We start from the raw sequence: 14583 nt of genomic DNA on the forward strand, positions 1-14583 counted from the left end.
ACAAACCTGTGTGTTGCTATGACAACACTTCCTGCAAGAGTTTCGAAAAACCGACAGATCCAGGATCAGGCCAAATCGTCAACAATTACATCCGGCTAAACGACTAATCCACGTACAAAAAATAACCCCCCTGATCTGAACATCATCGAGTGTGTCTGGGATTACATGAAGAGACAGAAGGATGTGAGGAAGCCTACATCCACAGAATATCTGTGGTTAGTTCTCCAAGATGTTTGGAACAACCTACCAGCTGAGTTCCTTCAAAAACTGTGTGCAAGTGTACCTAGAAGAATTGATGCTGTTTTGAAGGCAAAGGGTGGTCACACCAAATATTGATTTGATTTAGATTTCTCTTTTGTTCATTCACTGCATTTTGTTGATTGATGAAAATAAATTATTAACACTTAAATTTTTGAAAGCATTCTTTGTTTACAGCATTTTTTCACACCTGCCTAAAACTTTTGCACAGTACTATATATCAAATGACAGATGGGAGTCTAACTTGACACCCAGATTTGTAACAGAAGGGGAGAGGGTAATGGTACGGTCAGAGAAGGAAATACAATTTACAGAGGAGCGAATTTGAAGGGGGGTGCCAGTTAAAAGAGCTTCAGGTTTGGTGCTGTTCAGCTTGAGGAAGTTCTTGGACATCCAGGCCCCAATCTCATCCAAGCAAGAGGAAAAAGTTGATGATGGTGTAAGAGAAGTCAAATCCAGTCTCACATAGAGTTGCTTATCATCGGCATAGCAATGGAATGAAACTCCATGCTTGCGGATGATGTGACCCAGGGGTAGTATATAGATATTAAAGAGGGTCGGCCCAAGGACTGATCCTTGTGGGACCCCACAGGTGACAGTGTGGGTATGAGATTTAGCATCCCCCAAGGCCACATACTCAGTCCTGTCTGAAATGTATGTTTTTATTGTATAATAGTAACAATAAGAGCAGTTCACTACTCAAAACGTTTATTTTGGAAGACAGCCAGGATCGAAACCATGACCTATTTATTATGAGTCAGTAGTTCTTACCACTGTACTACTAAGCACGGTTATTATAGTTTTGCCTTTTTATATTAGTTTTTATTTCTATATTTTTCTGGCCTTACCTGGAAATTCAGTTTAGTTTTAGTTTTCCTTCATTGTGTATTTTTAATTTTAGTTTAGTTTTTATTTTACAAAGACATTTCTATTTTATTTTTATATTTATTAGTTTCAGTTTTAGTTTTAGTAATTATAGTATGGTTAAACAGCTACTATGGAGTTTAGTTTTTGTGTCACAATGAGACAGAAGTGTACAATTAAAGGGTTTGGATATAATATGAGTTTAATGTTAGTGGAAGCTAACTACACTACACGACACAGTTCACTATTTGGTTTTGTTTTTGTCTGATAAAAACAAGCATAATCAAAACCAGATACTGAATATGAACAATTTTATACAATTTTTGATTTTTTAAATATTTTCTATGTCATTTGTGCTGAACAAATCTGCACTGACTGTTGGCACTTTTTTCTTTTCCTTTTATTGCCCAGAATGGGCCAATTTGTAATGACATTTAGGTGAATTTTAAGGTGTGAGGGTTTTTTACTCTAAATGTCTACAGCACACAACATATCCTGCACCAACGACAAAGTGCTTATAATGAATGCCTTCAATATTGCATTCAAAAATCTCAACTACTAGGCTTTGTTATTTTCTACCAGCCATATTCATCTCTGATTCCATCTCAGGCACAAACAATTTATAGACAGAATTTTGTCGCCTGCAGACCTGGAAAGATACAGTATAAAAAATTAGAAAACAGAATCTACTGTGTTCTAACAGGTGTGACCATGAAAATCACAGGGGCTAAGGAAGAACAGGGGTCTTAGGCTTGAAACAGTGTGCAGACCCCATCTAGCTATATTGAGGGAAACAAAGAAAAACAAGCATGTAGTGTTGAGGTTAGGGGCAGTGAGACTTGAATAGCCCACCATAAGAACAGTAAACCCATAATTAGCAGAGCAAGAGCAGATAATAAGAGTATGGACAGGCACAAAACGACAGAGACAGGATCTGAGACTAAGAACAATATATACATTATGCAAACCTTTTTATCCTGTGATCCAGGATCACAGGAACCTGGAGCTTACCCAAGCAGGTTTGGATGCAAGGCAGAAAAAATCCTTAGTATGCAATATGAATGATATGGCTGATGTTAAGAACAAAAAGAATATGATGATTTCAACTATCTATTTTGATAGAGAGCGAAACGTTGAAAAAATGGGGACAGGTATTTTAAAACATAATTCTGCTACTGGATTATTTTCACAGTATCAGGTGTTTTAAGCTGTGAATATGAACTAAAAAAGATAAATTAATAAATATAGAATAAATACAAAAACACATTAGTATGTTTAGCTTTTCATCACTTGGCAGACTTTCTTCGACTACCTACCTGTAGTTCAGTAGAGACATTGCCAACTCGGGCATTTACAAGGTTTGTACCTCTTCATTGTTAAACGGCGTTTTTAAAGCAAAAGTGATTGGTTAGCAACAATATGCTGATCTTGTATGATGACCTTGTCAGTCTCTCGATCTGTGCGGTTTTATTTTCAAAAATCGGGAGTGGTCTCCCTTCGACTTTCTCGTGTACTCAGATATGGGGATGGATATTTGAGGAGTAAACCGCAAGACAATGATTATATTATGTAAATTAAAGAACCATCAATAAGAAATCAAATGAAATTAATAATATATTGAACAATTATTATAAAAGTAAAGTTGATTAAATCGGACTGTGCAGCTGCATGAATAAAAAAAAAATCGAGTATGTGTTCAGGTAAAGTACCATTTCCGGTTGATGGATTTGGTCCAAAAGTTAATACAGATCTACAATTCTGGAGTAACAACCACATGCCAAATTTCATCAATCTATCTAGTTGCGTTTTTGAGTTATCGTGTTTACACACACACAGACATAATTCCAAAAAACGGTATTTTTGGACTCTGGAAGGTCTAAAACGTCAAAATTCATCAAAATCTCAAGGTCGAATGATAATTACTATACTTTCTTTATACTTCATATGCGAAGTGGCAGGTGAATTATTGTCAACAAAAAGCAGGCACCTGAGAAATACACTGAAACGTTACTCAGTCATGATTTTTCTGTCCATATGGTAAAGATAGGCGGAGTGGTGGCTCTAAGGCTAGAGATCTGCACTGGTAATCGGAAGGTTGCCGTTTCTATTCCCGTAAATGCCAAAAGGGACTTCGCTCTGTTGGGCCCTTGAGCAAGGCCCTTAACCTGCAATTGCTGAGCGCTTTGAGTAATGAGAAAAGCGCTATATAAATGCAAAGAATTAGTATTATTAAGATTTTGTTGACCACCACATTCCAGTTTCAGGCGGTTGAATTACATCTTGATATACAAGAAGAGCAAAGAAAGGCTCTAAAGTAAATCGCTTTCTATTCCACATGCATTACCCGCGTATTCAGCTTGCTCTGTCACCGCAAATGCTGTGGTGGTGAAGCAATGGGATAGTAGGCTGCTTGTGCTAATCAACATGTTAAAAAGATGCTGAATGGACAGGTGCAAAGGGATTTAGGGAGGGTCAGAATTACAAGTTTTTTCGCAGGCTTCAGGAATTCTAGTATTAAGAAATGAGTAACTAAGGAAAGGTTTATAATTCTTTCCAATTCAAGATTATTACATAATATAAGATCTTGGAATAAAGATTATCAAATGTAATAATATTTTACATTAATGTATTATTTCTGATTTTACTATAAATGGAAAGTAGCGATAAATTTGATTTGGGAAACTTTTTACATTTAGAAGCTTTTATTGTATGACTGTTAAAGGGACAACTAAACTTATAAGAGTAAAATGAAGTTTCTGAAAACTTTTGGTCATATACACTTATACTTTTGGAGAGATATACAGGTAAATATGAATATAAATGCATTAAAATTGTCAACTTCTGCAGACAGAATTAAAGATAAGTTTTAACTTGTCTTACTAGCTAGAAAAATCAATAATCTTCCAACACTATGTATGGAATCATACATTAATTACCTTAAAAGTTTGATGTTATAAATCTGAATATTCTGTAACAGAAATTGGGCGGCATGGTGGCACAGTGGTTGTGCCTTGCAGTAAAGAGACCAGGATTTGTGTCCTGGGTGTTCCTTGCATGAAGTTTTCATGTTCACCACTTGTCTGTACAGGTTTCCTCTTGGTGCTCCTGTTTCCTCACACAGTCGAAACAAATGCAGGTTAGAGGAGTTGCTTTTGCTAAATTGGTCCTAGTGCATGTGTAGGTGGGTGTGTATGTGTTCTCCCTGTGATAGACTAGCATCCTGTCCAGATGTTGTCTCTGCCTTGCACCATATGATTGCTAATATAGGTTTCTAGCTGATCTGCAAGCCTGCCCTGGATAAGGAAGTTTGGAAGATGGATGGATAACAGAAGCTACAATCACTATAGGTTTTATGCCGTTTTATTAATTATTTATTTAAAAAATGTATATATGTAAAGCCACATATTCCAAATTGACCTACTGACTGACAAGAAAGTTTTGGCTATTTCCAGGAAACCTAGGGAAAAATGTTTTTCACTACTGGCTCAATCTCATGGCTCTGAGTCCCAGAAGACTTCACTAACTCCACCATAAGGTTAACTTAATTATGAAAAAAATCATAGTCTTAGGCTCCGGCAACCCTGAAATGGATTGACATGGTTCTAGAAGTGACCTACTGAGCTAATTCCATTGAGCTATACAGTGCCTGCACAGCCATTGAACGCATTTGAATATAGTGCCATGCATACATTTCCTAACTTTTTTTTATGTTGTAGCAGTGCAACATATCACTTTATAATGTTGGTCTGTGTGTGGCCTTGTAATCGAGTCATTTATCATCTGAGCAATAGTAAATTACTTAGCAGCTAACTCACTGTGTGGCTTTTGGACTCACAGAAAAGAAGAGGTGACCTTGTCCAATGACAGTTGTTCTCAAACCTGGACTTTCTGCCTGAACATCTTTTTCAAACTTAAAGTGTAAAGAAGAAGGAAAAAAAATGTGAGATGTATGCTAGCCAACAGCACCAACCCTGCAGTGTCAGAGACGATTTTCATTGTTTGGTTTTAGGATATCTTCCAGTACTTAAATTATTGGTAGCACTGCATTGACCAGGAAAAACCAGAAGCACACTATTGAAATCAACTGGCCGACTCCAAACTGTGTTATTTATCTCTATCTGCAACTCCCGAGCTCCTATCAATGTGACTAACTACCCACAGAGTCTATAATGCAAGGCATAATAAGCTTTATAAACTCAGGTGGCTGTTCCTTTCACTATTCAATTTTGCGCTCATAGCAAGGAACATAACATGCTTTATCTAGCAGTGAAGACAAAATGTACAATGAGTCTATGCAGAAGAATGAAGTATTTTCATAATATTCTCATTATGGTCATCAAATACACCCTTCATATCGATTGTGTAGTGACATCACGCATGCGTGTATATGCCACAATTATTCATGCATGTGCAAAGCAGAGCAGGCATGACAGAAAAGTGTGAGGCAGAGTATGCATACAATGCAGTACACATGCATGAAAGTTATATATATGTGCAACGCAAATTAGGCAGGTAGCGCAAATTGGGTAGTGAGATCCCCCTCCAAGATGGCTTCTGCTACTCTGTGCAAATACACTGGCCTCTCAAATCATCATGGGGCACTGGGGAAAAAAGTTGGTCTAAGCTGGCCACATGGTGAATTTTCAGAAAAAAGTCAATGAGCAAGGCCACTTGCAACTTTGCTGTGAAAAACATTTTGGCAAAATTTGCTGATCAAAACTAGTCAAAAGCAGTCTATTGAGAAGCATCAGTTAAAAGTGGGGGAGGGGGGTTACTATTTATGTGTCATATACAAAAATACAGTCATCCACGGTATTTCCTGCTTCACTTAACCGTAGATTAGTTTAAAATAAGTAAATAATAACTTCCTCCATTCCCATCTTTACTAGCATTCTTTTGGGATTTTGAATGCATTACTGAATTCAGTAACTGTCTGAAATTTGGGGTGTTTTCTGTGATCAAATTACCTGCAATTTTTTATGTATGGGGCATAAATGTATTTTCAGGAATAGTGTGAGTGAGCATGCAGTTAAAAAGGCAGAGAAAGAACAACAGAACCTATTACAAAAACAATAATCCCATCCAACTCTCCCTCTCAAGTCTAAGACAATATATTAAGCAAACATATCAACACAAAAACCCAGGAAACAAGCATAAACTCAGGCTGTTCCTGGGTCTTACTCCTCACAATAGCTTGGATGAATAGTCTGTTACAGAGCAAATAACCCATTATACAGCGGTAACAAATATTTTACTTTGTAGTGATTCATGTTTTTAACACTAGAAACGCCATGCATTTTTTCAGTACTGTAACTGCCAAGGCTATGCCAAGTGGCTTATGAATTCTTTAGTTTTTGATAATGGCCCATTGACACGGGATCCTGATAGCAAACCCCTACTGCCCTACCCCCCAAAACCTACTACAGCTTCATTGAATGTAAAAATAAATAAATTCTTGGCATACAGCATTAAATTATTTTATGTTGTGGTATTACATGTGCTTATGTATTGTATTGTTGTTTTAGTTATTTTTGAGTTATTATATGTCTTACTTTTGCATGTTTTATGTTATGTTTATAATTGTGTATTTTCCCTTTAACTGTTTTTACACTCCATGTTGTTTGTTGTTTGTGCCACAAGAGGTGGGACAAACCTGACATAACCACTCATGGACTACACTTGGCTATATAAATGAGCTGAGAAGGCCAAGGATGAAGAATCATTCTTCATTTGTTGGAGTTTTCTACGTTTTGCTTTTTCTGTTTGGATTTATTGTTTTTGGGTCAATTTCTTGCCTGTTTTCAAGGCTTCTGATTACAGGACTGTGTATTGGGACTTTGCTTTGGATTACCTTTTACGCATCTTCTTTGGGTCTCTTTTGAGCTTTCATTGTAATTTTCTATTTTCTGCAAATAAATCATTGATTTATAAAGACTGTTTATTGCCTTGTTCATTCAAGCTGATCGTTTATGGTCATCCTTCTCCAAGCATTTATTGTATACTTGTTATTTACATCAGCAGCTATGGAGAGTGAAAAGCACAGAGGTGGAAGGCGGCTCACTCACACTTTCACAGATACTGCATTACCGACAATTTATACCAATGCCAGAACAAACAGTCTGTTTTCTTTTCATGTGTATGTATCTACTGTAAAACCACTATGTATATATGTGATTTAATATGTGGGATTGTGCGCATATGTGATTCAGTACATGCATCTGCATTTCAACATCTTGAAGCACTTCGAAAAATTATAAAAGAACTTCAGCCAATGCTAAACAACGACCAAACACTGAAAAATGTATTTCCTGAACCTCCCCTCCTGGCATACAGATAACCACCAAACCTTCAGCAACTAATTTTCCGAAGCTCCCTAAGTGAACCAACAGAAAATGGCACACCTCCCTGCCTACAGAAAAGATGTAAAACATGTGCCCACATTTATAATACAGACCATATAGTTATATCACACTGCCGACTAGAACATCACATAAAGGGATCATTTTCCTGCAGATCATCTAATGTGGTCTACCTAATTCTCTGCATGAAATGTCCTGACACTACACTCTATGTGGAAGAAACTGGACAAACATTCTGCCAGAGAATGAATTTACACAGGTTCCACATTAAACGTGGCAACACAGATGTTCCTGTAGTGGCTCACTTCAACAGCCATGGACACTGTGAGAGGGACTTTAAAGTCACAGTGCTTATGGGCAACTTCAAAACACAGCAAGAGTGAAAAGAATGGGAAGGTAAACTCATGCTAAAATTAAATACATTACAACATGGTTTGAACAGAGACAAGAGTTTTATGTCCAGATATGAGGACTGATACAGACAACCTGTTTACAGACCCATATTGTTTTGAAAAACTCATCAGAAACTTCAAAAGACTTTGTTGGACAGTTATCTTATTCAAAGATCTTGACCATACATTGTTCTTCTCTCTCTCTTGTTAAATGAACCCTAGCCTGAATGAATCTATTAATTTTTTACACTTAAGATTTCTCACTTAAAGATTTACCAATGTTGTTTCTTGTCCTGGTATGTATATAAATACAGGGAACTTTTCTCTAAGGTTTTATGACAGACTGTGCGGTGTACAAGGAGGCTATTCTTAAGCTATACTGTGAGAATTCATGGATATAGTTTATGATTTTAGTTTTAACATTTTCTGCTTCTTTTTGTACTTTGTTTGCTTTGTTATTGTTGGTGTGATCTCACCACAGTCGATATCATCTTCTTAGTGATGTAAATTAGAAAGGTCAGTAGTATTATTTGCCCTCATATTAGTTCTTTTGGTTGTGGTATTTTTGTTTTTGTTTATTATGGTTTTTTTTAATAGAAAAAGGATGGCACTTTATAAATGGTTCTCAAGAATGCAAGAGATTACAGGGAGGTATGTAAAGGAACACAAAAAAAGTGTGAGGAGGAGGAAACACTAGAGCAGAGAAAGAGTAAGAGAGAGAGAAAGACGTGCTGTCATGGTTACAGTTACACCTCTAGTACCATCAAAATCATGCTACAATTTCAAGGCAAAAAAAGCTTTCATTATCAAGACCATGATAAGTGGCATGGCATTGTGTAGATTTTAAATAAATAATTGCAACTGAGAGTGTAAAGGCTTGAAATGTCTGCAAATGTGCACCAGCATCTTTCTCTCCAGGGTTGACCACAGCGCTTGGCTGGTCACACACTCACGTGCAAGGGGAGTGGATCAGTCAGGTGCCACACTTGTGCCTCAGAGGTAGTGGTGCATTGCACCTGTGCCCAATCAAGCCATATAAAGAGAAAATGGGACAGAAAAAAAGAGAAAAGAACAAATGAGAACAACAAAGAGAGAACAGAGGTTGAAATGAAAGAAAAGAAAGAAAGAGTGAATGGCAGGAGCAGGAAAAGAAAGCCAGTGCGGAGGAACGAAAGGCCGGTGCTCAGAGACAAACCTCAGGGCAAGGAGCCTGGGGCTGAAGAGGGGTGTTCCTATTGATCATTGGAGGAGAGTAGTAGTGGCCTGTTATGCTGTGTGTCCTATGGAAAGCGAAGGACTGGTGGTGGGAGATGGGTGTGCGCCTCAGCGCAGCATGTCAGGGATGCCTAAGGGCTGGAAATGGGAACCTAAGCCAGGAATAAATGGTTGACTGCACCTGTTGGTAGGACGTTTCCTTGTGCTGTGGGATCGGTAGAGGGTAAGCCGAGAAGACATAGGCTTTTAGAAGGAAGCACTAGGGCTCACGTTCTTAAAGGAACTGCCTGTGGTTTTAATCTCGGTTTTATGGAATATGTATTGAATTGATTTTAACGCCCACTTCAGCAGTTTGGATTTTATGGATTATCCATTTATTGAAGATTTGAATCACTGCAATTTTTAAACACTGTTTGATTTATTTTGAAGGACTGTAATAAAAGCAATAGACACTTTCTTCACGTACTCCTTACAGCATGTGTGTGTCCTCATTTGCACAGCTAATCTTGGTACATGACTATCAATGGTTCAGGTTCAACAGGCTCCTGAATGCAGCATGGAACACAGAGCTGACCCAGACCATCAAAGACTTTCATCCATTAATGGAATTTGTTTAGAATTACAAAAGAAATAACGACTTGTGCTTGCTTTGAGAGCATGATGCTGTGATCAATCATTTGCAATAGTTTTAATTTGTACTGCACCATATATAGACCTGGTATATGAAGGCTTCCTCTGAGAGCATGAGGAAAAAGATTTTCTGGTCTGATGACACAAAAACTGAATTCTTTAGGCAGAAATCCAAACACTATGCTTAGCCAAGACCAGAACTTATAATCAACTACATAATACCTTTGCTAAAGTGAAGCATGGTGGCAGTGGCGTTATGGGGTGAGGAAGTGGGCAGCATCATGATAAAATAAAAAAAATGCACCACTACACGACAACCACCTATTTCAGCCCTGTTCAACAACTGCTGTATTTAATCTATAGGAATCGCTATAGTATCTAGAGATCTGTATACTGATAATGTATTTGTTTCTTTTGACCTATTATGTTCGAAATTTAATTCGTGTTTTTTTTTATAAACAAATTAGAAAGTTCACAAATACAGCCTACAAAATTTCCTTTTTTTTCCACCTATATCCATCCTTAATGAGATATTGTTTAGTATGCAAATGACACTGGTTAGTAAATGTAAGAAGATTTTACACCATCACACTACATCTCCGACTCCATAAAAACTTTAGGAACTCAATCGTTAATGATCCAAGGAAAAAAACTTCAAAATTGTTCACTGCTCACATATATTTTATGTAAATTTGTCTAAAATGTACTTAGGGCAAGATCCAACTTGTAATCAATTTCATCACGCACATGCATCGCTAGGCCACATGATCTGAGAATATCCTGTAAACAATTATGGGCAAAATAATTATTTCTTGGATAGCCATTTATTTAAAATCATTCACAACACTTTAGCAGCAGTATTTGAATATTTGGAGTAATATAAAAAAGGATAAATGTGTGCTCTGAAAAATGAGTTGTTATATTTTATTCCACATTACTTGCACAAAGAATTATCATGCCTAAGTGTAAGAATTTCAATCCACCATCTACAATTTACTTCAAAATTAATGTCCTAAATTTTCTCAAACTGAAAATTACTAATTGTTCTCTAGCACAATCTTTTAAGAATTTTTTCAGAACTTGACAAAAACAAAGAGATTTTCCTATTGGACTGGGTAACATCTACTCCATTAATCTAATTGAATTTAAAGTGCTCATATTTAAAGTGTACATATTTGAACTAAGTATGCTGATAGTTTGGGTTCTTAGCAGAAAAAATATATATTTTAAAAATTATTTCCATGAGACAGATGGGACATAGGAAATATTGCCTGCCAGATTGAAATTATAGGTATGGGCCCATAGAATGCCTTACAAAGAATTGCATACAGGGCAACCACCAACTTCTTGGTGAGTGAAAAAGAGTGAAGGAAGTTACAGAGAAGGTGGAGAGGAGGTGGAAAGAATAGTAGTACACCAGTCACCTTAAAACAGATTTGAGTTATAAACCAAAGAAAAAAGAGGCAGAGGGAATATTATAAATGGACCTAAGTGACTAAAAGATCCAGAGCTCAGTGTTATCAAAAACATTCTGTTGCATCCAAGGTAGGAAAAATATAGGGCTGCCTCCAATGTATAGAGCTGAACTGTGGAAAATAGGGGTATGTGAATGACAAGTGAGTGCACTGGCCAAGTTGCTTTCTGACCCTGTGCCACATCCTCAAAGTGTAGCAAACTACGATGCCAAATTTCAAACCTTTTCATTTTAATGATTGCTAGTCAGGTACGGAATGATAAATGGACAGAAGAGTAGAATAGAAGTAAAACCTCTATAAAGATTCGATAATAATTTGATTTTACGGTGCTCTCTAGTAAGGGAAAGATATCAATACCGAGATGTTTAAAGGAACTGACCGAACTGACTGACTGAACGGAGATGGCTAAGGACTGAAGAGCAAGAACATAAGAAACAGAGAAAGTGAACAGCCCGGCCTAGTACCCTTGAATATCTTAAAAGGACAAGATATATTTGAATTATTGAGGATTACTGCTGTGGGGGAAGAGTATAAAGATTTAATCATATTAATAAATTTATCACCAGAACCCATAATGTTCATTAGCTGCCAGGGAAAATTCCAGTTCATATGACTGAAAGTTTTCTCAGCATCAAGTGAGAGAATAATTGCTGGTTGAGATAAAGTGGGGGGCTACATCAAAAATATGCAGTAGTCATCTCATATTGTCTGCTGTATGATGGAAGTGTATGAAATCAGTATAAAATCAGCATAGATGAACTTAAAATAGCCCGTTGAAGATATCTGGCAAAGAGTTCTGCCAGTTCTTTAGCCTCAGAATTTATCAATAAAATGGTGTAATACTTGGAGCAGTCTATAGGATCTATTCCCTGCTTTAACAGGAGTGTGATCATAGCAGACTTCAATTTGAAAGAGGGAATAGCACTGTTTGTCATTTGCAGGCAGGGAGGAGGCAACTGCTTCCAAAAAACAGCGGAGAGATATAATTTGTGTAGGTAAGAATTAACCTCTGTGAGTGGAGCGTTAGAGGTTCTAGAGAAAAGATCAGAAATTAGGATTATTAGTGTGACCAGTTTATTTTGTTAAGGTGAATCTCAAACTCTGCTTTTTAAGGAGCAGTAAATTTAATTCAGACTACATATTGGGTGTCATCAACTCATATTCCAGCTCTACCACATGAAGGCTCACTTCTTCCAAAGATGTGAGATGAGACTGTGTTTCTGCTTGCTTTTTTCACAGAGATGTGTTTAACTGCAGCCCAAAGTAAGAATGATGTAGGTCATGTAATGCCCACCAACAAGACAAAACGCCTACAATGTCAGTCATGAAACACCCTCTGAGTCAGAAAACCCTCCTACAACCCTAATCTTAATCATAGTGTAAGGCTGGGGACAGACTTAGTGCTACGAGACTCGTGAGCTTGAGAACACTGCTGCTACGCAAGCAGTGTACTGTCTATACTTGCGCACGTACTTTAAGTAAATCCAGAAGATTCCACCAGGTGTCAGCGTGAGCACCATTATTTTGTTTTCAATGCTTTAACAAATAAAAAACATCTGAAATTATTCTTAATTTGGTCTACAAATACAGAGTGCAGCTATAGTCAAATAATAATGAACATTGATATTATAAACAAAAACATACTGATAAAATACTGTAAACTTAATTTTTTAAATATGCAAAAAGCGTAATAGATGCATGCAAGAAAATTTAAAAATTGACTAGATGTGCTAAGCTTGGAAGCTTCAAAGGAAAATTTCCCTGTTAAGTATATGCAAATAATTATGTTTAATAGGTTTCATTTTGTTAAGGATTAAATGTAGCTTTGTTAAATGAAAACAAAAGATGGAATAGAAACACACATGCTAAACCTAGTTAATTTTAAATGAAGAATATTGTGCCCCTACTTGAGAGTGTCCCAGTCAATATAGCCTTTGCTTTCCTTGTCAAACACTTTGAATGCTGCACGAAGTTCTGCATCTTGGTTTTTTGCTCTCTCATGATATAATGCCATGAGTTCCAGGAAGCTATCACAGCTAAATGTTCCCTTGCCTGCATTGACAAAGAAAAAAAATAATTTACCAAACATTTAGATCAGTTCAAAATTATTGACGTGTATATAGTATATAGAGTGCATAACACATTGGAATTGTTACTTGCATATCACCTCAGAACAGTAACATTAAATGTGTCATAGTTTAAGGCTAATGATTTGTTAATGGAACATTTTAAATGTTTTGAGACTTAAAGCTGACTTTCAGACAGAATATAAAGCAGTGTGCAAGAAGGGACACACATTGATATTAGATCAACAGAGCATTTAAAAAAATTACACAAGAACAGCCCAACTAAGCTCACTTAGTTCCTCCAAAACAGCATCATGTGTCATTTTTAACACTACAATACCTGAATCCTATGAAAAAACTTGTAATACCAGCCCACCTTAAATTCCTTCACACATCGCCATCAGCATTTTTTGTTTTGTACTGTAAATGTGTCGATCAGCACAAGCAGCAAGCAGACTGCTATCCCATACACCCAAAGTTCTCCCAGCTAAAGCCAAGGCTCCTTACCTGCATGTGAGGTGCCTGGAGTTGTACAGAATAAATAATATATTGCCATTTGGAATATATACTGTATATTTCATGTGTGTTGCATGTCTACAGTGATCTGTGTAAATATAGGATGAAATGCGAGGCAGGAATCGTGGAACACATAACTAAAAAAGAAACATTTTTCATTTTAGTAATAACTGTCCAAATGTAGACATGAAGTGTATAATGCGTGAAGACTTAAATCCAAATATCAAAGAAACACTTTTGTAAAAGGTACAAGAGTAACAAAACAAGTGCACTTTTTTTCAATAATATAACTGTAGTAAAAGAAATCTGTTCGGGGTACAACATTGACACGACAGCTCGGGTGGTGCTGCAGTAAGAACTGCTGTCTCATAATCAAGAGGTCGCCAGTTTGAATCTGAGTGCAACCGTTCTGAGTAGTGAGTTGCTCTTATTGTTACTACTAGCAAAATACCCGCGCTTCGCAGCAGAGAAGTAGTGTGTTAAAGAGGTTATGTAAACATATATATACATAAACATATATACATATATATATACATATCTACATATACACATATCTACATATACATATATATCTACATATACACATATCTACATATACATATATATACACATATCAACATATATATACACATACATATACACACATACATACACACACATACATATATACATATACACATACATACATACACATACGTATATATATATACACACATACATACATACATACACACACACATATATATATATACTAGCAAAATACCCGCGCTTCGCAGCGGAGAAGTAGTATGTTAAAGAGGTTATGTAA

General features: G+C 36.6%; 1 protein-coding gene across 1 annotated transcript in view; it reads right to left on the minus strand.

Annotated features, from left to right (window-relative positions):
* LOC114656081 (calglandulin) overlaps positions 1–14583 on the minus strand; it is a 79669-nt gene that overhangs the window by 25240 nt on the left and 39846 nt on the right. The window contains exon 3 of the mRNA XM_051931410.1: positions 13101–13245. Coding sequence (XP_051787370.1) covers positions 13101–13245 — 145 coding nt within the window. The remainder of the gene's footprint in view (positions 1–13100; positions 13246–14583) is intronic.

The sequence above is a fragment of the Erpetoichthys calabaricus genome, chromosome 8 (genome assembly GCF_900747795.2).
Source record: "Erpetoichthys calabaricus chromosome 8, fErpCal1.3, whole genome shotgun sequence".
In the NCBI taxonomy this organism is placed as follows: domain Eukaryota; kingdom Metazoa; phylum Chordata; class Cladistia; order Polypteriformes; family Polypteridae; genus Erpetoichthys; species Erpetoichthys calabaricus.